Consider the following 23,275-nt stretch of genomic DNA (forward strand, 5'->3'; position numbering starts at 1 on the left):
TGGGATAAGAGCACCATCTTTGTACATATGATGCGACTTATTAAATCAGTGGTTCTCAAACTATTGTACTGGTGACACCTTTCACATAGCAAGCCTCAGAGTGCGACTCCCCTTATCAATTAAAAACACTTGTTTATATATTTAACACCATTATAAATGCTGGAGGCAAAGTGGAGTTTGGGGTGGAGGCTGACAGCTCGTGACCCCCCATGTAATAACCTCCTGACCCCCTGTTTGAGAATCCCTGTATTAAATGAATTTGGTAGTCTCAACTCAGTCCTTACGGGATGGTGATAGATGAAAAAATTGCTTAATTTTTTTTTTTAAATCAGGAGTAACACAACACTGGGATAGGAAAGATTTTTCTGAATAGGATTCAGGTGCATAGAGAACTTTGCAAAAACACTTTGCCATCCTATATCTGCATATAACCAACACAACTTCTCTATCATTGCCAAGAGTACAAAGATGAACCCCTGATTATTGTCAGAAGAGATGACAAAGCAGCATGATAAAAACTTGAACTGATGCGATGAATGATAAACTAAACTATCAGTTCTCTATTAAAATATGCCCAGTTTGAGTAAAAATAAATGGCTTTGCCCCCTTTTCAGCTTGTATTATCTTTGAAAAACAATGGCAGCAAAAGGGATAGAAAAAATTCTCCTTCATAAATCATCTTTAAACCTTTTTAAGTTGTTCTTGATTTTATTCATTCTGCCAGTTTTAAATTTCAAAGATTTGGTCTCCCATGTTTATTCATTGCTAAGCTTCACAGCAGAGAATTTGAGTATGGAACTGCACCCCACTCTCTATACTGTTACATTCCTCTTAATTTGTGACTACATTAAAGCAAATTCCACCAGCCTCCCACCATTCCCTTTACTTCAAAATGCACTATTAACCAGGTGTAAGGTGTGTGTGTGCAAGAGAAGAGAGAGAGAAGCAAATTCTGTCAGGTGGCAATAAAGAAACAGCAACACATATTAGCCAATAATTACAAAGTAAGTTATTTTATAGTGTGCTGCACTACAATACAATTTATATTGCCTTTCACCTTTTTGGTTTCAAGTAGAGCGCAAGATTCTTACAACAACTTTATGGCTGCTGTCAAAAAGCCAGAATAAATATGACAGAGTTGGGTTTTTTCTTTTGTAAAACTAACATTAAACCTTTAAAAATGCAACTTTAACTACTTGTTCTTTATTTAAAGAAGAGAGACTGTTGGCCACTCAAAATAAGACTACCTTGCAATCAGTTTCACTTATTGCTTAAAACATTGTGAACCTTTTTATATCTTTCATTACTTCCCAGAGGGAGGAAACTAATCGCTGTGAAAAGACTAAAACAGTGCTGTAAAAAGGTAGAATTCTCTTGTGATTTGCAAAGGATTACTGTTTGTCTTCAACTATAAATCTGGAGTCCATGGATCCACACAGTGATGATTTCTCTTTAATCCTGGGATCAATGTCTTAAAAAAAAAAAAAAAAAAAAAAAAAAAAATTTTTCCCAACATTATCAAAATACTGAAGAGAGGCACACATACATATTAAAAGTTTCTGCTAATATTGAAACTGAGCAGTAAGATGGGGCCACATATCAACTGCTTAGTATTTTATAGTAACTATTTTTTCTCCCTTTAGATGTTCAGCATTTTATTTTGTGCACTGTGTCATTGGCAAAGATTACCATTCAGTTGTTAAAGCTGGTGAGCCAGCCCCTCCAGCTGTTACTTGTCCATTGATCTATTTGCTTTTCAAAGCTTATCCCCTCCACTTCTGCCAAAGCAATTTCACTGCAGGGTCTTGTTGAATCCAGGATCAAACAATGATGACTGCAACCAATTCCTTAGTGGTAGAAGGTCTTTGACCTTCTATATAACTATGTTTCTTGTTTCCTCAGCTCAGTACTCCATAGGCATGTGCCTCTAAACCAGTTCTCAGCCAAATTTAAGCTTGCAATGAGAGCTGGAAAAATGAATATATCCCAGGAGAGGGCAGGTTTTGCAGTAACACACTTCAAAGGAGAGCCTCATATACTAACTACATCACAGAGACAAATTATGTTTCACACACACAGTATACAAAAAAAATACATATACAATATAAACTAGAGTAAAAACTATTACACTGAAACATTATTTCCAAACATACAATAACCTAGAACTACCACTCACCTAGGTGTCCATATTTTAAACATTCCTATGGAAGTTCATTCATGAACCAAGTTATAAAATGCACTGTATGCAGATGGATTAAATTGAGCTGTAAGAAAGCTAGGCGGGTATAACAACACAGTATAGTATTCCATTCAGCTGTAAAACATTAACAACAAGAAAAAGAAACGATACAAACTGTCATCCCGCTTTGGCTTCCCCCAAACCGTTTGATCATATCTCTAGCACATCCCGGACTTCCTGGCTTGGCTTTACGGTTTAACTGCTGGGGGTTCCCCCGGCCTTTTAGTATTATGTAGCTATGAGTTAAATATCTTGCATGTTCCAACTAGACCTATTTATCCTGAAACTTAGGGCACATAAATGAGAAAATGCAGTGAATTAAATGTCAGTTCAAATTCCCAGGAGAAATCAGGCAGAAAGTTGACCTTTCCTATGCTGAATGAAAGGTAGAAGAGCTTCCCTCTGCAGTCTTTAAACAAGGTTTTTAACAACATTACCCCTCTGTTCTACGTGCACATCTATGCTGCAGGGTTAAAGGCACGTCCACGAGCAACGCTTCAGATCTTTAACATTCTTTTAGTGCAAAACGACAGGGATGGGGGGATGCCTAAGGCGTGGAGACTACTGAGCTACTAGCCCTCTGAAAATCAAAATCCTTAACCAACACCCTTACAGCGTGCCTGCCACAGACGGAACTCTCCAATCAGGGGAACTCCGCCGCCGGAGGGGAAAGAGTTAACCCTGCCATTCGCCACAACTACAAGCACCTGCAGCCGGAACGGGAGGAAACAGCTGGGACGGAGGCAGTCGCTTGGGGGCTCCCCCTGTGCCAAATCCCTGCCCAAGTTTCATTCACCTTTCCGGAGCTCGGCTCTCCCACGCACAGCGCGGCCACAAGTGCAAAATTTCAAGCCAAGGCAGGGGATGGGCTGGGAGAGGAGCTGCTCTGAACTCACCCTTTGAGTTGCTCCCTCATCGCTCGACGACTCCGAGAGAGAGAGGGGGACGGAGCGGAGTCCTAGGCTCAGCCGGGCTAACACACACGAAAGCGGCGGTGAATAGCACTGCGGTGGAACGAGCATTACTGGGCTAAGGGCATCAGGGGGAGGGAAGGCTGCAGGCTAGACAGGGTGGAGCTTCCAGCCTCTCCTCCTCCCTCCACCTATTGAACCTGCTATTGCTAAGTAAAGGACTCAAAGAAAGGGAACAGTTTGGGATGAAAGAGGAGGGAATTATTTAAGGTAGAACTAAGGAATGTGACCTGGGGTGTGCAGCGTGAGTCCCTAAAACTATCTGAACTGGATAGTTTCTTCAGTTTAAAGAACTGATCTCAGTACAAATTAATCTAATATCATTAGTTATTACTTTTACCGTTCAAGATTTCGGTACTGGTGGTGGGACAGGAGCGTGAAATTTACGAGGAATCCAAACTCTTAAACCCTGCACCTGAAAAGAAGCGGTGTCCTGAGCCAGGAAGGGAAAAAGTTCTCCGAATTTTAATTGCCAGTCATTGTCTTTAAAGCGATTAGGTATGTTGGCTGACTTTTAAGTAGGCTTTTATGCCCTTTTGTTTTTAAGGGAACAAGGCTCAGGAAATTGAAGAGCTGTAAAAACTTCATGTAGCCACGTCTTTTTAAGATAGAGGCTTTGTTGGTGGTGGTAAGGGACAAAACAGTCCCAAATCCAAAGTACCACCATAGTGGGTTTTCTTAAAAAGTGATATCACACCTCTGGGGTTTGATTAAAGGAAATTAACAGAGTCAGATTTCTAAAGATATTTAGGTGCCTACAGATGCAGATAAGTTAGTACCTACATACTTTTGAAGATTGGGCCCAGAGGGCAACACTGTAGAAATGGGATGGGTGCTGAAAGCCCTTGAACCAAACTATAAATCCTATAAAACTATAGCAGGTGAGTCTAATTCAGCCCACTGTCAATTTAATCTTTGGATTAGAGCAAGGATTGGCAACCTTTGGCACGCAGCCTATCAGGGTAAGCACCCTGGCGGGCCGGGCCGGTTTGTTTTCCTGCCGCGTCCGCAGGTTCTGCCGATTGTGGCTCCCACTGGCCACGGTTTGCTGCTCCAGGCCAATAGGGGCAGCAGGAAGGGGCGGCCAGCACATCCCTCGGCCCGTGCCACTTCCCGCAGCCCCCATTGGCCTGGAGCGGCGAACCGCGGCCAGTGGGAGCCACCATCGGCCGAACCTGCGGACGCGGCAGGTAAACAAACTGGCTGAGCCCACCAGGGGGCTTACCTTGGCAGGCCGTGTGCCAAAGGTTGCCGATTCCTGGATTAGAGCATAGGTGCTGGAACTGCTGCCCCACTCCCTGGCTTGAAGTGGTTTCCATTATGTACAGGATTTATAATTTGGTTCAATGGCTTTCAGCACCGCCACTGTAAAAATTGTTCCAGCGCAATGGATCAGAAGTTCACAGTGAAATGCTCCATCTTGATTCACTGGAGGCCACTGCAATCTGTTCCCTTTTTTGCTTTTGCAAATGAGGTGCATCTCACAAGCTCCTGGAAGATTCCCGATTGTGCAAAATTTGGATTCCCCTGCTTTCATTAGGGAAAGTATATTTAGTATTTTATCATATCCGCAATTACATTTTAAAGTATATGAACATAATAAACATATTAAAGTATATGTAGTACTTTATCACTGATTTATAACTACTGTCACGTGGATAAACCAGCTTCGAAGACTATAATAAAGACACAAAGACCAGGTACTTAGGAAATCATCTCTGGCAGCTTACTTGGGAATATCTATAATACCTATGGGGGAAGGCAGAGGTCTCTTGTCATTCTCTTCTATGCCTCCTTTTTTACATCTATATTTAAATTATCATCTCAAGCTTGAACTCGGATGTTTCCTCAGAACTTTATGAAGTGCTTAGAAGTCTTTACATTCTCCAACCCTACTAGTAAGGTGCTTAAGATGCATCACCTTGGAATATTCAGGGATTTTTAAAAAACATTGGATCTTTAACATTTGGAAGATAATGGTATGTAAAATTTGAAATGGGCTTTAGCATAGTTTTTGTGTTGCAGGTGCCATTCCTACCATTTACAATTCTAATTACTTTATTGGTGGGTGCAAGCAGGTAGTTAGACCTCTAAACTCCAGCCACAATGGAACCTTTTTTAAACATGCAATCTTTTAATCTTTGTTTTTATACATGTCACAAGCATTTCAAATCATGGGAGGTGAGAGTCTCTTCTCACACTAGTTTTATACCGGTTTAACTCTATTTACTATTATGGAGTTATTCTTTATTTGCAGTGGTGTGGTACTGAGTGAAGAATCAAGCCCTGGGATCCTTGTGATTATGTAGTTTTCTAGACCTTCAAAGACTATGCACGTTTGGTGTCCTCACACAGAGGGGATGTCTTTTAAATCAGTCAAAGAGCCCCTATTTCCCACGGAGAGCAGGAGGACACATTTCTACAGGCAAGGAGAATTCATCTCACCCACAGCGCCACGTATATTCCAGTGACATCAGCACAGTTGCACAGATGTAACTAAGCACATAATGTGGTGTTTCCAGATGATGACTTCATTTTAAATCTCATGATATTTAGTGTTTGCTTTAAGGATTCAGCTCCTGGAGTTATTTAATTAAAAAAAAATGTCTAGCCCATGTGATTTTGGAGAAACACTTGAAAATATGAACCTTAAAGTCTCAAACACCAGAGTGCTAATACAGGATCAAAACTTATTATTTTTAAATCTCATGATGTTTAAGACATTGTCATGATTTTTGAGCACTTACGATTAGCAATACTGCCACATTGTGTGCTTTGGTAAATAGGATGAAGAATTTAATTATCTATGCAGACATAAATTGCCACACATATCTTGATCCAACGCCCACTGAAGTCAATGGCCTATTCCATTGAATTTAGTGGACTTTGAATGAGCCCAAAAGATGTATTAGATATATTAAATCAGAGATGAATGAGGTGGAACAAAGAAATAATGTTTTCACCCCTCAGCTCACAAGCATACAGACAACAATCCCACCCTCTCCCATCTTTATGTGGGTTTTAGGGAGATCTCTCTCTCATATTTAAACCTATTATAAACACAGTTTCTTTTAAAAAAAAGTGAAGTTCAGCATCTTCTTTGGGATAAACTTCACATTTCATTAAATGCACAGAACAGTCGCCTGTTTAATTCAAAAGAATTCAGAGTACCTTTAGCCTGAAGCCTACAGTTCTACATAAAAAGTAAGCAATACCTTCCTTTGTGAAGAAGTATGTGGCACTGACAGGGTTGGTACAATCTTTCCATTTTTACTATTTAGTGTCTCTTCAGCTCTCTGGTCCACCTTAACAGCAGCTTGATGCTGCCATTTATCACATTTTGTCTTCCTTTCCCATACCAGAGTGCCAAGTAATAGGAATTTAAAAACTACTCTGAAATTCTGATACTTTGCACAATCTTCTTTCTCCTTCAGTTACAAATAAAGCATTGTATTCAATTAGACTCTCAGCAGGTGAAAACCCCAATTAGTGAATCCATTCTGTTGGCTTTTTTTCTACCTTACACCCACACACCACACTGTTTTTTTTAAACAACATTAAAGGGGAATTCTGATTCATTTCTCAATTCAGAAGCAAATTAACCCTGTGATCCCCCACCAATCAAACTATTACCCACTGAATAACAAGTGAAAAACATAAAGGTTGAAAGATTAAGGTCTATTGACTATATAATTTGACTGCCGAAAAGAAATCCATTTATGTGGTTTTGATTGTTTTCTGCAAATCCATAAAAGCTTTTAGCTATTCTGATCTTCCTAAAAATTAGTTTTTCTTTTCACTGAAAATGAGCAATGGCAATACAATCCAAAACTGGTAAATGCACTGCCTCTGCATGAAGAAATTTTTAAAAAGTTATACTCATGTTGGGGTAATTAATTATAAAAATATTATATTTAATTTGTAGTTAAGACAATTACTATCTTTGGCCTTTTTCAAGTGAAGAAAATCTGTATTTTATATTTATTTTTTAAATGTCATTTATTCGTCGAAGGAAATTCTTCTCCATGTAGTGAATGAGAAATATATTTTTTATTTCAGTCTGAGGAGAGTTCTAATTATTTTCCCATAGTGATTTGGTTCAACAGGTTCTAAGAGTCAATTTATGCACTTAAGAATTTACACTGAGACTTCATCAGGACTGGGAAACTGATTGTTAGAAACCGGGGAATTATCATACTGGATCAGACCTATGGGCCATTTAGTCCAGTATCTTGTTTCTGACATTTACTAGCACTAGACGTTCCTAAAGAAGGTACAAGAAACCTCACAGCAGGCAGATGTGGGATAATCTGCCTCCAATAAAAATCTCATCCTACTTCCTAACAGTTAGAGATTTACTGTTCTGAATCACTTTTGAAAATTGATGATGAAAGAGTTTGAGGTTACATGGTTGTGCTGTTCAATATAAACAAGCATGCATTTTTTAAAATGGGTAATAGAATATGCTCCTTTGGTAAGCCTGTTTCTTTTCCTGTGGGGACAGGGTCATGATTTGTACAAATAACATAGTAAAATAATAATAAATATTATAGTTATATATTATACCTAGCTCTGAAATACTGCTTTTCATCTGTAGATCTTAATGTGCTTTCTCAAGAAGGGAAGTATCACTATTCCCATTTTACAGATGGGAAAAAACCTAAACACATATAGGTGATGTGATTTCCCTGAGGTCACCAGCAGGCTAGAAGCTAACTCATATCTCAAGAGTCTAAATCCAGTGCTCTCGCCACTAAATTAGAAACTTAAAGGAACTTTATTTTAATGCTGATGAAAGTAAAGACAGGACATTGTGTGAAGCACGTAGTTTTGTTTGCAAGTGTGGTTCTTCCATTTCTCAGTTAACCGAGTAGTGGATTAGCAAGGGCTTGCCTTGCATAAGAACACATTGTGGTGCACTCTTGTCAGGCTGGCTAATCCGTTATGCTATTTGAGCCTATTTTCTTTTAGTGTGTAAATAAATACTGAGAATCACTCTGGATGGCATCATAGCACACTCCTGGATCATCTAGGAGAGATGTGTGCCAAAGACCAATACCAGCATGATTTATCTATCCTTTTTTCCCTCTGGTCCCCTGCAGCTCTCTTCAGCATGATCTCTTTTCTGGATAATACATTACTTTTTGCTGTTTGCTTCACAGCCATTGAAAGTACAGTAAAATATTTTTAAATGTCATTAAGGGGAATCATTTCAGTATACTGGAGTAATTTCCCTCAACAATACCTTCTTCCTTTACTCAGATTAAAGGTAAAGTCCCAGTAAAACATTCATAAACATATACACCAGGGGACTCTAACCGTTATTTATATAGTAGATCAGTTAGGGCAGTGGCAGAATTCCATCCATAGGACCAGGTGAAAACCTGACATGCTTCTCATATATAGGTGGACATTGGTTCATGCCACAAAACCATAGCACATCTGACAAGTGGCATACACAAGGGTCGCGCTGTAATGATAAACTGAGATGCTCTTGGAAGAGCTGTGAGGGTTTTATTTTAACAAACACTTTTCTATATAGCTAATGAAAAGAAGCAACTGATTCCACCGAACAGAGCCAGGCACAGAGCAGGCATGTGCTGGCTAAAGCTTATTTTGCAATAAGAGTTACAATACAGGCAACAAACTAATGTGCAAAGCAGAGAGCACTGACGCTTTTGGCATACCAAGGCCTGAGTTTCTGATGAATGCACAACGACAATACACCCTCTAGAATTTTTCACAAAATCCCTTGGGTCTGTATTTGCTTCCACTGTTGTAGTAGATTAGCCTGACTAAAACTGAAATCCTAGTCACTCTTTAGGACACACAACATATCGCAGAGTCTTGGATGCAGCATGTGCTGTTGAACAAGAAGGCCTGATGGGGTCCTGTCATTTTAGAAACCTTTGATGCACACATGAATTTTGTCCTGTTGAAGTCTTGGGAACCCTGAGTTGGAGAAGGGGAAAGTGTTCTGTAGCTGCAGCAACAATCCTGACAATTTACAGTGGCAGAGTGGTTGTTCACTCCATTTCCAGGGATGATACCTGAAACAGGAGCAAAACCTGCACTGTAGTTTTTGGAACTAATTAAAGCAAGTGCATCATTGGGGTAGCACACCCAGATGCCACAGGAATAAGGGACTGGTGACATAAGCATCAATAACTCTCCTACCCCTTCCAGACCATGAAAGAGGACAGTTGCAAAATATGGAACAATTCCTACCCTTGTGGGATAGAGATGAATGGAAACAGCAATAGTCACAACAGTGGAGAGGTCAAGGAAGTAAAATGCTGACAAAACATTGGATAAAATAAAAGCATTTAAAAAACTGAAGGAACATTATTGCGATTATTTGAAAAGCAAAAACAACACACAAACAAAACAAATCTCTAATAAGCAAAATTACATGCTAATATTTGCAATCTATGAATCAGAGGTGAAAAATAATAATTATGCCATAGTAAATTCTTGGTTTGAGGAATTTGTGTTAGCAAAATTAATGGTTATCCCTTCATTGACTTAGATTGAGAAATAAATGGAGCCTAATAAGGATAAATTAAACAACAACAAAACAAGCAAGCTACACTCCTTACTTTTCTCTGCATGCCCAGTTAGAAATAAATAACTGTTTTCCCTGCTGAGAGATTAAAATGAACAGCACTTTACAATCTCTCTTGCTCACTCATTCTCTCTTTTCACTCCACAATCTCTCCTCCTATGCACATAGTTATTTTTTTTTTGTACACAAAAGCTGACTTCCCAAATCATTAACCTCTCTACTGTCTCCTATCAGTGTACTAATCTCCTCTAAAGCTAGGAACTCTGCATCTGGCATTCCGACTTCACTCAGTGCCCAGGGAATTTGATTCTGGCTACTGATCATTATGCAGGCTTGGGAAAGCATGCCACTAACAAGCAGCCCTCTGTTCAAAAGGCTTCCAAAGCTCTTAAGGAGGAAGCATTTCTTTCCTTCCTTTTATCTAATTTATTTCTCTTTTGCAATCAATACAAAATATATTTGACCCTGTCTGTAGCATACATTTATTTCTGAATAAAACCATACAAACAAAAAATGGTTTTTGACAGTTACTGAAGACATTTTCCAAAAATGTCTCATGCAAATAGTGTACTGAAGAGAAAATATTCTGTATGGATAAAGCCACTTAGATTAAGATGAAACTTTGCATGCTGGGAGCTAGAGACGGCAAGGCTCCACCTATGTATTAAAGATGGCAGCTTGCTGTCCTCAATAAGTTCACTGAGTGTGCAAAGTTTGGGCAACTATGAATGAATGCATGCATTTTTGTGTAAGTCGTCTCTTAAAGAGTGTTGTCTTGTGCATCTTTGTAACTTTTGTTACCTTGAAGTACAGTTCTGCTCTGAAAAATGGCATCATGGAATTCTATATTTATTGCCTTTCAATGGCTCCTTTTGTATTTATATATCTATGTATGGCCCCCATGATGATACCTGTTACAGCAGCTTGCAATTAATTGAGGAAATTATCCTTGCAATACCACATGAGGTAGGGAAGTATTTTAATCCTCATTTAAAATATGGGGAAATGAAGCACACAGAGAGAGTAAGTTATTTGTTTAAGGTCTCATGGTGAATCTAGAGCTGATCCCAGATTTCCTGAGTTGCAGCCCAGTGCCTTAACTTTAAACCATCCTCTTCTCCCCATATTTTTCTTTCACTGTAGTCTGAAGTTTCTTACATGATGTCTCCAAGCTTGAAAGAGTCTCCGCTTTCCTTTTTTCAAATGAGTACTCTGACTTAATTCAAAGCCCTCTTCAAAACACACTGCTTCTGGAAAATATTTAAACAATAGTCCACCAGTGAAAGGAAAACAACAAAATCTATATTAAAAAAAACTTTGAAATTGGATGTCTGCACTGTACTCCATCTTGTTTAGTTTATAATGCCTAGGCTTACTACATGGGTTCTGTCTTCTCCTTAGAGCTGTATGGTGCTGAGCACCTTGAGTGTTGAACAAATAATTAATAGGAATTAGCAGTTTACAGTGCTTCTTTCACCTGCCTCCAGATTCAATAGTCTTTTCCTTATCTTATACCACGTTATATTTTTTCTCCTTCCTGAAAAAGAGTGAAATTTTTAATATTATTAGAAACTTCACAACTTTGGGAGCAAAGTTACATCTGGAAAAAAAAGGTGAAAAAATTGAGGACCATGTACAGTGGTAGGCCCTGCAGGTTTGACTAGACGGCAATGTAAGCCCATGCTCAAGCCGGGACTCAAGCCTAACCCCCTTGCATCTACATTGCAATTGTGCTACACCAGCGCTTGGACCCAGGGTCCCAGGACCCTGCAGGGCTGGAGGTCCGAGCTCAAGTTAAGACGGGACCCAGGGTCTGAGCCCTGTTGCTTTGCAGTGTAGACGCAGCCACGCTCGACTTGGGTCCTGGGAGTCAGCTGGAAGTATTTCACAATTCCATGGGACAACTTCCTAGTCCTCTCTATCCCAACAAGCTGCAATCCACTCTATCGAAAAGGGAAGCCATGATCCCCCCTTTGCAAATGGCAACAGCTCAGTGTTAACCCATTCTCTTCTGGTCACTGATCTGCAAGCACACTACCAGAGAGCTTCCTAGGTCTGCCATGGAGAGCGAACCGATCAAGCCTTTTGCAAAGCGAGGGGCTTCCTGGTAACATGCAGGGCGGGCAGTAACGTTTTCCCACAGTGCACCCCGGTTCTAGGACTAGAGGAGCCACATTTTGAGAGGGGGGGGAGGAGCTAGGGACTCTGGGTTATGGTTACTTTGACTTGGGTCTGCGCACTGCAGTGTGGACACCAGAGCCCTACGTTTGAGCATGGGTTAGAAAAGTCTTAACATAGGATTAAAATACAATATAGACGCTCAAGCTCAGGGTTCCCTAGCCCAGGTTGGCTGACCCGAATCCCACTAACTCTGGGCTTACATTGTAGCACAGACATACCCTGAAAAAGACAAGGACCTTCATTCACTGAAGGCAAAGGACTTACACAAGGATGAATTTGACCCAGGGAGCTGTGGGATAAATCAGGATCTGTGAAATTTTTCTCCTTTGCCATTTTGTAAATTTTGGTGATTCTGTACTCTTAACTCATTCAAAAGAACTTAGAAAGTGATAGCAAAATATACTGTGGTTGCTAAAATCCAGAAGAAAATGTTATGAAGCAATGCCTAAATGACTTCTCATTACCTTAGTTAGTTAACAGAATTGAATAGTCATAAATATATATTTGCAATGTTTAAGAAGTTTTGATTCAACCAAATACATCTTAAAACACAATACATCTCAATAAACTTTACTTTCAGTTAACAGCATAAATCAATGCAACTCTCTAACTTTCCACTGAAGGTCAAGTTGCACCTCACTAGAGGTACAAGGCAAGGCAAGGTGAAGATCTTCTTTCACATCTCTCGGTCAACTTAGCACTGGAAAAACTAGTGATGAAAATTGGAGCATGCCTCATTCATATATATCAAAGTAGGACTCTTAGCATATAAGACCTCGATGTAAATGGATGACATTTTAATGACTACTAGAAATCTACCAGAATCTATCCTTAAATTTCTAGAACTGTTGACACCATTGGTGGCTTTGCAGACTATAAAATCTGCCAAGGATCAAAATATGTTCTTTTCCACACTGAACACTCCCTTTGAAATAATCAAACAGATCAAAAACTTGTTCTTGACCTTTAAAAGCTCTCTTCCATGAATGCCAGTTCAATCTTAAAATAAACTCCACAGACCTAAAATCCTATGGATCCATAAAGATGTTCTTTATGGGCCACATTATCTCCCCTATTTCTGTTGTTCCCCTTGAGCACATCACTGGACATTTCAGCTCAGGTTTTTTTTCAGCTTTATCTAACTTGGTAAACAGTCAAGTCTTCAACACAAAATACTTATGCCAGGGCTAAACAGAGGTCTGAATGTAGCAGCTATTCATCTTTATAATCTTTTTTACCATGCCAGATGGTATACAAATGTTCAGAGTAATTATCCCTCTATTTATCAATCACAAGAAATATCATTGCTCCATATTGCTGTCTTTCTAAGTTACCCACTCCTCAAAAGAAAAAAAATATGTTTATTTCACAGCATCCCACTTTGGGATAACAATTTTTTTTACACTGGCAAACTTAACCTAACAAACACTGGGTATCTCATAACATCTATTGTGTAGGAGAAATGCTCACAGCAAATAAACTGAGCTTTCCCAAAGTGAAAAAAGAAATATCAATTAGACTCGTACCTCCTGTTTTAGCAAATCTTACAGCAATTCCTATCCTCAATCCTAAAACACAAAGAAATCCACTTGTCACATTTAGAAGATATGGGACTGGATGATCAACTGGTTTAAATCATCATGGTTCCACTGGTGTCAATGGTGCTACTCCCATTTAGATCAGATAAGGATCTGACTCATCTTTGGAACCAAACTTCATTTTGCAGGCAGTTACCACAAATTCATTCAATATCATTATACTAATCTGCATCAGTCCAAAGGAAACGCAGGGAAGACACTAAGCTTACCTGGCCCAATAAAATTTGGGTTCAAACACGTGGCACATAATTATCTTTCTATTGTATTAATGACATTTGCTTATGTGCATCACATTCTTTGTCAATCTACTACTGCATCTCAAGACTGTATTTTTGTTTGTTTACAATAGTTTTGTTACTGCACTTGTACTTATTCTTTCCCTAAAAATATGTGATCATTATTTTGCAAATTACAGTCCCTGCACCCAAGAATATAAAATGTAAGACACTTTCTACTTGTTCTAATTGTTTTTAAAGTTATGTATTGGAGAAATTAATTTACCAAGGAAAAATATTTTGCAACGATTTACTTAATTGGGACATGACTCTGCAGTTATGGGAGTTTTGCCTGAGTAGATTGAACAGGGGATAAAGGACTGGACCCTGAATAGTCAACTGGCTCTAGCAATCAATATATTTAATATCTCAATCAAAACTCTTCAGAGAATTTATTTTTAGTAGTTTCTCAAACTAATTATTTATGCAGTCGCATTAGAACACTGACAATTTAGGAGCTGGAAGAAGTGAAATATATTTCTTGTTTGTGGAACTTGCTACCTTGATTGATAATCTTCCAATATCCAGAACTGAATATGATAGTGTTTTAAATTCTATGCCATATTATTTTTCTGACAATTTGTTTAGTAAACATTACTTTTAAATGTAGTTAACATTTATTCTAAAACATTTTAAGAGGACCAAATACAATAAAAACAATCATTTGGTGATGATGGTGCACTCGGCTGTGTCACAGATGGAGAAAGTAATTGTGTTTGATAGCTATTTCCATGTTAATGTTGTACATTAAAGTATTAAAAAATGTGCCAGTAATTTGGAGAAAACAAATAAGGCCAATTCAACTAAATTTATATGGATGCTATTTAATACCATAATATAGTTTACAGAATGGCTAAAGGAGGTCTGCTTTCAAAACTGACTTCTGTAGTGCTGTTTATCTGTCACATAAGAAAGTCAGTGGTTTTGTACCAGAGCAAAAACAAACAAACAAACAAAAACAAAAACACAAAAACCATAATCTCTCTCCCAAATCACCTCTTTGTAAGGGCCTTTTTGTTCAATTATATACTATCAAGTTAAAGAAACTAAAAGCGAAGAAGAGCATCTTTCCCTTCCATCCCAAAATACATGTAGTTCTCATGAAAGGTGCAGGATTAGGAGCCTTGGAGGTGACTAAAGTTGGACTTTACCCACAGAACAGGTACAGAACAGTCCATGGTAGCGTTAGCTTCCCCACATTGCCTCAGGGTGCCTCACCCTAATCTGGAACGAGAGGCTAATTTAGGCCCCATTCAGAAAAGCACTAAAGTACGTTCTTAAATCCATTCCTATTCAGCAAAGCATTTGCTCATGTGCTTAAATCCCATTGACATCAATAAGACAAGGTGGGTGAGGTAATATCTTCTATTGAGCCAACTTCTGTTGGTGAGAGAGAGATGCTTTCAAGCATACACAGAGCTCTTCTTTAGGCCTGGGAAACGTAGAGTACATTACCTCACACACCTCGTCTCTCTAATATCCTGTGACCAACATGGCTACAACATGACATCAATGGCATTTAAGCATGTGTTGAAGTGTTTTGCTGAGTTGGGACTTAATCTCCTTGTACCGTGCCCAGCAGCCCTTGACCTTTCTGGCAGTCCTATCAAGAGAAGTAGCAACTGATGACAATTGTGATTTTTTTCTGAGACGTGGAAACCTGTCCAGTAAGGAGCTGGATTGAGATCACAAACTCATATCACATAGCCAATGAAGAGCATTTGGATCATAATTTTTTTTGGCCATTACTACCCTGGTCTGGCTGTGAAACAACCACCTTGGATTGAAGTAGGGTGACCAGACAGCAAGTGTGAAAAATCGGGACAGGGGGTGGGGGGCAATAGGCACCTATATAAGAAAAAGACCCCAAAACCTATAAAATCGGGACATCTGGTCACCCTAGATTGAAGCCTCTGTATCAAGCCCCTCAGCTATCCAGTTCAGCAAGAAAAATACATTTAAACCAATCTTTCCCCTACAAACTCCTTTCTCATATAGGTGATTGGGCCTGATTCTCCTTCATTTACACCAGGGTGAAATAAGGCTAACTTCACTGAAGTCAATGGAATTTCACTAGTGTAAAACTAACAGTAATGTAGTGTAAAATACATGAGAGTAGAATCAAAATTTAAAGAGCCCTTAACCATCTTTTTATTGGCAAAAGACGTTCTTGACCTTTTATTGTTTTAAGCACACTAAAGCACCAGAACTCAGTGTTCAACAATCAATCATTCTATCCCAAAGTAATGACTCTGGCTCCTTATGCACTCCAAAGAAAAAGTTTAGACATATTTAAAAATTACAGTGGCTCTTGCAATGATGGGAAGGGGGGAAAGTTGTGGGTAAACAGCATAATAAACACCATCCAACTGTCTACTGGTAGGTGTGCTGAAATAAATAAATGATCAAAAATCATCTAATTAAAAACAAAACAAAACAGGAAGATCAGGATGAGTGTTTGAAAAACAAATCAATCTCAGCAAAACAAGAAATATGAAAACAGCCAGGTGATTAAAATGCAGAAACTTATTTATTATACATTAGTTAGATCAAAGCTTCTCAATAATAACAAGACATTGGTCTGAGGTTGCCACCTGTCCGTTTTCACTTGCACCTGGAATCTGCCAGGAGAAGCCATTTAAAAGGTTGTCAATCCAAATTTCACTTGTGACAAGTTTTTGTTAAAATGTGAAACTTTTCTCTTGTGTTTCACTTATCATTCACCAGTGAAACTGCCACTGTCTCAGCAAAAATTAGACTGTGGATCCCTGAGGTGGGCTTCCAAAAGAGAAGATTAAAGGTAAATCCCACTTGCTGAAGATACAATGACAATATGGGCGGTATAAGAACCTGAAGAGAAAAGAATAGCAGGCACTAGAATGTGTATATTTTGGGGCTTTGCTTTTGGGGATCAAACACATTTAGGTTTGCAATAGGCAGAGCTAAGGGTGATGGTGGGGATAAACAGATGATAAGTATCATGCCAGGGAGAGTGTGTCCAGGAGAACAAAAAAATCCATTGCTTGGTTTTATAGTTGGGGCAGAGGTTTATGTTCAGGAAAACAGTAGGGGGCATGGCTATATATCTAACATCTTCTGTTAGCAGATTTTCCAAAAAGAGAAAAAAATAGGAAAATAATATGTATATATATAAATGTGTGTTTTGGGGATGATTTAGTAAAAGGAAAACTGAAGGGAGAAAGAGAAATTTGTATACTGCAACTAAGCAAGCCTCTTAGATTAGATTGTCTCTCAGTCTTTCTGAACCAATGAACCTGCCGCACATCTCACGATACAGACAAATACAGACTGGGACATGATAGCGTCAGTGCAACAGTCAGAGGCTCTGAAGGCTTGTATATACAAACTGAGTTTGTGGAAAGCTAGGGTGCAAAACTACTTCACACTAACAAGCTTGCCAGTTAACTTTCCACACTGTTCCTTGTCTGTGGCAGTCACTGAGCAGGTCTGGTCACAGCTTCTCCCCACCCTACTCTCCAGTTCGTGCATCTTTAGCATGCACTTCACTGTTTTTAACTCTCTCCCTGGTCCCAGCATTGTATGCCGTAGACGTGCACCACCCGTGTCAGCACACAAACTTGATGCACACTAAGTGTCCATGTGGCCCGTGCTGCCTATGCTAAAAGTTCTGTAGTGAAATTTGACCTACCCTGCTTCAAAATGGGAGTAAAGTAAAGCACACTAAGGAACTTTTAGTGAGTAGCATCAGGGTTCACACTGACACTTAGTGTGCGACAGGCTAGCGCAAGGTAAATTTACACCCAGAGTGCTGTGAACTAATTGTTCATTCACACAAGCCCTAAGGCTCCTATGACTTTAAATGAATATTTGAAGGAGACATACTCATACACAAGCTGAGAGAAGAAAAAGGAGAATTAGCTGAGGTGCTCCCAAGTGATCTCTTCTATATTAGAAAAAAAGAGGGAAAAAAGGTTAATTTGGTTTAATATTGCCCTATTGGATAAAGGCATAAAAGCTGCCTAGTATTGAAGAGTGTGGACCCCAAAGAGGAAGGGGAATTTTTTGGAAGTGTGTACATGTGTTAGTATGAAATTGAGCAAAATGTATTTAGAATTACACTGTGGAATTATCTCCCAGGGGAGTGGTTGGAGTCCCAAATTTTAAATAATTTAAAACCGGACTGATCAAAGTACAAGAGTACAACATGTAGCACACCCTGCAATGGCCGGGTAAAGGATATGGTCTGAAAGAGCTTTTCCTCTGCTTATTTCTGGAATGGTGAACAAATCTACAAAAGCAAAGCTGTACAAAGGGGTTTGCACTTGGCTTGCTCTAGGGACTACAAATAGAGACTCATGTTTTGCCAACAGCAAATGCTTACTCGACATGCTTTTGGCACTAATATGAAAAACCATGGTAGGGAAGAGAAGACAGTGAGTGCCAGACTCTCATCTCATTTACACTGCTGTAAATCAGGAGTAACTTCACTGAAGTCAATGGGGGCAGATTCCTCAGGCCAGACAAGCAGCTTATGGAACAAGAACTACAACCTTCTACTCTCCTGACCCTGGGATTCACTGGGGACTGAACTGGTCCTGGTGTAACTTAGAGAAGCCCAGAGACTGCTCCACCAGCCTGAGATTATTGGAATATGCTCCACTCTGGCCATTTACACTGATGCAATCCACAAAAACACCTGGCGTGGGGGCATGTGGGGGTGAGTCACATACAGCCAGATTTACATCAGGGGAATCTCTAGCTGCCCTGATCCCTTTTGTGTCACTGCAGTTAAATTTGTGTAAAACCATTAAGAAAGGAGAATCAGGCTCTCAGGCTTCAACACTAGATGAGTTTACAGTGAGACAAGGAAGGTCACAGGTGTAGGTATGAAACACCACCTGTATTATCCTTGCTTCCCTATGGAATCTAGTGTTGGTGTACCAGGACGCAAACTGTGTGTTGCTTAATAAAAACTTAGAAAGAAACTTCAGCTGTGGTAATATAGTTGTGAAGCATTTCAAATTGTTTTGACTGAGCCACCCTGGTAATAAAAAAAGGAAATTAAGTTTGAGATAGTAACTTCAGTTAACGGGCAGTAATTTAAAAAATAAATAAAGCTGAATGCAATTATGGTCAGAAAAACAACCTCTTGGTGTTTCACATCTATCTCTCCATCCAAAACTTATGTCAAATAGATCAGTTCTGAAGTCAAAATCCCTTTTTTTAACTACCAGTGTCACAAGTTTAACTCAGTTTTTGAAAATTGTGCCGAGATTTTTCAGCTTCATAAATCATCACCAATAAAAAATAAAGTTTTTGGGATCAGAATTTTGCCTGTAATTTTGATGATGATGCCTAAAGGAGACTAAAGTACAGGAATACAACTTGCTGTTTTGCAACTACATCCTATTAACCAATGGTCTCAGTGGTAGGAACCTGTTTTTGTGGGTATTAATTGGAAGGCATCAGGTATGGACAGCATGAGCCATACTGTGACAGATACATCAATTCCCTGCAATATCTTTGGGAAATCTTGTTAAATTAAGTTTAAATAGCTTTGGAGTCCATTGTAATATAAATATAAAGTTTATGTATTAGTATGGATATGTAACTTCTCTAGGGGGGGAGACATGGCCTGCGTAAACCCTGGGAACTGCTATGAGCTTTAAAGGACTATTTTATACAACGTGCCAGAAAAGAAGGAGCTTTTGGGATGAACATTAAGTGGGTTTCCTAAGAAATACCTGACCCAACCTTTTGAAGGTATACTCTGAGGAGAGAACCTATTTTCTGCTGATTACCTATTTCTGGAATCCAAAGATCAAAGGCCCCAGCTGTATAAAGAAGAGACTCTGAGACTCATGGGAATGTTTGTTCTGCACTAATAACTGTTGTGAACTTGTAACCGCAAAAAACCCCTTGGTGGCGTTTGAAGGACGGATCACCTGCCAGAGCCCTTGTTGGATTTGAGGGGTGATCTCCGGTAATCTCATTAGCATGGGTGTAAATTCTTTTATTGTTCTAATGTTTTAGCTGTAGTGCTTTTACCTTAAGAATAAAGGTGCTTGCTTAGAAGGAACAACGTGGTAACTTATATCTGTGGGCAATTACACATGTATAGCCTCTGAGGAGAAATCAAAGTGCAGATCCAGGTTGTTTTCACCATCTGGCTTGCTGGGGAACTCTCAGGGTAGGCAGGGAACTGTGCAGCCTGGAAGATGTCTGATCAGGAAGAGAGAGACACAGGTCTCGGCCCAAGAGAGGTGATGGCTCTGTAAGTCAGCGATACTTCCAAAATGGAAATGCCACTTTTTGAATTTGATAACTTTAAGTCTCAGCACTGAAAAGAACTATGAAAGATATTCAGATTTAGGGCGAGGCTTAATTTTAATAGGACAGTAAGCATTAAACGGTTTAATTTTCATGAGCCCTGAGTTATGGCTTCAGTGAAGGTTATTCTGTTATTAAAACACTTCATTGCACTAATGAACGTATCTGGGTAGATCAACTGAGAAAATACTGCAAAGTATCATGTTTCAGCAAGGGACAAGGGAATATGAAGGAGAAGAAAAGAACAGTTTTCAATGTTTAGAAAACACCTGACAAGGAATAAAAAGGGAAACAAGTCAACTGAGCTGAGAAATTAACCTGATCTAGCAAAAAGGTGCTTGTGTAAAAGAAGAAAAATAAATGGTTGAACAAATGTGAGCACATGAAGAAGTTTCAGAACCTCAATCAATAGCCACACCACCCTCTCCTGCTTCATAACATGCCAGGTGCTGAATAAAAAATGCTCTTACAATTGCTCTACTTTGGGCAACATTCTTGAATAGCAATTTTTCCTAAGTTACATATCCAACAATATCATTTCTCATATTCTTCCAACTATACAAGTTTTGTGGGTGGAAAAAATTAATTAGCATGAGTAGGAGAGCAGGTACTCACAAGACAATCTTTGCATTAAAATTAAAAAAAAGACTATGAAAATGTTTAAGAACCCCTGATTTAATGTATTTTGCCCCCCCCCTTGAAAAACAACCAGTTTTTAGTAGTTAAAGTATCTCTTATGCAAAAATTTGCAAAGTAGGATATTATAGGAGGGTGGAAGGTAACGAGTGACTGCTCCTGTGGAAAACTAAAGCAGAGACTGAGAAAATAGGATTGAAAAAACATTGTTATCTTTGTTATTACTTCTGATCAGACACACATATTACATTAGAATAACAATTTTGTGTAATTTCCCTCCCGAAAAATGACTTGGCATCTGTGGGCCAAACTGTACTCCTGCTGTAGTGGCTGAGTGCATTTTGCTTGAACAAGGCAGGTGCAGGCAGAATGCCTCAGGGAGCACTGAGGGGATATGCTGTTTATTATGTAGTATTCTTCTAGAAGGTGCAGAATGTGCTCCCCCAGCTACCAAATGCTAGCAGGGAAGCAAGGCCTGCCCCCAGCCCAGTTGATCATACGCTCTTTGGACTGCCAGACACAATAGCCTGCAGCAGCCTTCTTTCCCACTCAAGGGCATCTGAGTATCAGCATTCTGCTTGGGTCCTCTTTAGGTGTGAAATACATCAGGGGAGATTCTGCCTGCCTTATCTCCCTTTCTTATTCATGCAAGACAAGCCAGGACTGAATGCAATGTCTCACTAGCTTTTAATTTATGTGCTTGTATTGCTATTTGTCAAAAAAATGGAATTTAAACATCTTATTTTAAAAAGCCCAAACTGAGCTTGGTATACACGCACAATAGACCCCACTTGATGGGATACAAAGATCCTTCTGTTTGATCAGGTACAATTTCTTAAGACTCAACAGAATCCTTTACTGAGTATGGATTCTCCGGCACCCAGTGAGAGACTTCATACAAAACCGTATTGGTGAGCAGCAGGCTGGCAATGAATAAATACTGCTCAGGAGGTTAGACATGCACAGCTGTAGAGATCATGAAATGTAGCTTGTGTAGGGGGAAAAAACTCCCACCATAAATCTCAGAAACCCTGGAACAGCCATATTCAGCTACATAGAGTTATTTTACCTGAAATAAGTGTTTTGTAGGCTTTTCCACTTACAAATTAATATATATATATTTGGAAACAAAAGCACAACAAAACATTTCCTGTTGCCCTGAATGCTAATGATGGGAGACTGTTGCTATGGTGATGCTAATTTTAACGCTGTTGCCTGTGGACTTCATATGAACTGCCCGTTTTAACTTCTGCAAATGTCATTTACGAAATGAAAACCCATTAATGACTGGCGAGGGCACAATGTTCCACTTTAATTAGAATAATAAGGAATGCTGATGCACAAAGTACAGGTTTGTGAATTGCTACAAAGCCCACACTGTCAAAATTAATTACCACTGATGAGGATTTTGTTCTAATATTTTTTGGAAGGAAGCTTTAGAATAGCACAGTGGTAGCTTGACTTGGAAATGAAAGAATTCCCTCCTTTTTAATATCAAGGTAGAACAGAATGATTTCCAGCACAGATAATATAAGAAACTGCTGTGAAACACATGACAGAAGGTTAAAGTTATGAGTGAGCCGCTGCTAACTCAGAACTTTGGTACATTTACCATTCAGTAATGGTAAAATGTAAGTTCAGATGTTGCCAAGAAAAATAAAATCCCTTTAAAGGAGGAACTCCTCTGAAAAGCAGATATTTAGAGTTTGACAAATAGTACTTGTGTTCTTTGTAGCACTGTGCTGGCAAACTGCTGGGAACTAATGAATGGATGGCTGCTGGGATGCAATTCTGATTTTGGTTGGTGGGAATGTTACTTGACTTGTTAATTATCTACAAGAACCAGGCTGAGTAGATGAAGTGCAAAACAACAGCAGTTTGATAAGGTGAAAAAAATGTTTTCCCTTTTTTGTATCATGCACCATGCTATGACAAAGGCTGAGCATACATGGTGAGGAAAAAATCTTTCCCTACCCATTTATTTTTGAAGGAATTTCTAACACGCACTATGTACTATGTAGATATAGTATTTCAGTATTGCATGCAATATAGAAAAATAGTTTACTAAAACAGATGGCATCATTGGCAGCTGCTGGGAGTATACTGTAACACATGAATTATTAAAAAGAACAGGAGTACTTGTGGCACCTTAGAGACTAACAAATTTATTAGAGCATAAGTTTTCGTGGGCTACAACCCACTTCTTCGGATGCATATAGAGTGAAACATTGAGGAGATATATATACACACATACAGAGAGCATGAACAGGTGGGAGTTGTCTTACCAACTCTGAGAGGCCAATTAAGTAAGAGAAAAAAAAATTTTGAAGTGATAATCAAGATAGCCCAGTACAGACAGTTTGATAAGAAGCAAGTGTGAGAGTACTTACAAGGGGAGATAGATTCAATGTTTGTAATGGCTCAGCCATTCCCAATCCCTATTTAACCCTGAGTTGATTGTGTCTAGTTTGCATATCAATTCCAGCTCAGCAGTCTCT

The 23,275-nt window shown here is 39.2% G+C and overlaps 1 protein-coding gene across 4 annotated transcripts in view; it reads right to left on the minus strand.

Moving 5' to 3' along the window:
* Positions 1-23,275, minus strand: part of LOC112112035 (dystrophin) — a 1,981,667-nt gene that overhangs the window by 102,534 nt on the left and 1,855,858 nt on the right. For 3 of the 4 annotated variants that reach the window (XM_024207744.1, XM_024207743.1, XM_026649940.2), the window contains exon 1: positions 3,136-3,267. The exons of the other annotated variant lie outside the window; for it this stretch is intronic. In XM_024207744.1, coding sequence (XP_024063512.1) covers positions 3,136-3,155 — 20 coding nt within the window. In that variant the 5' untranslated portion in view covers positions 3,156-3,267. Of the gene's footprint in view, positions 1-3,135; positions 3,268-23,275 lie in introns of those variants that run through there. 4 annotated transcript variants of the gene reach the window in all.

The sequence above is a fragment of the Terrapene carolina genome, unplaced genomic scaffold, assembly GCF_002925995.2.
Source record: "Terrapene carolina triunguis isolate 2854851 unplaced genomic scaffold, T_m_triunguis-2.0 Scaffold23, whole genome shotgun sequence".
Taxonomy (NCBI): Eukaryota; Metazoa; Chordata; order Testudines; family Emydidae; genus Terrapene; species Terrapene triunguis.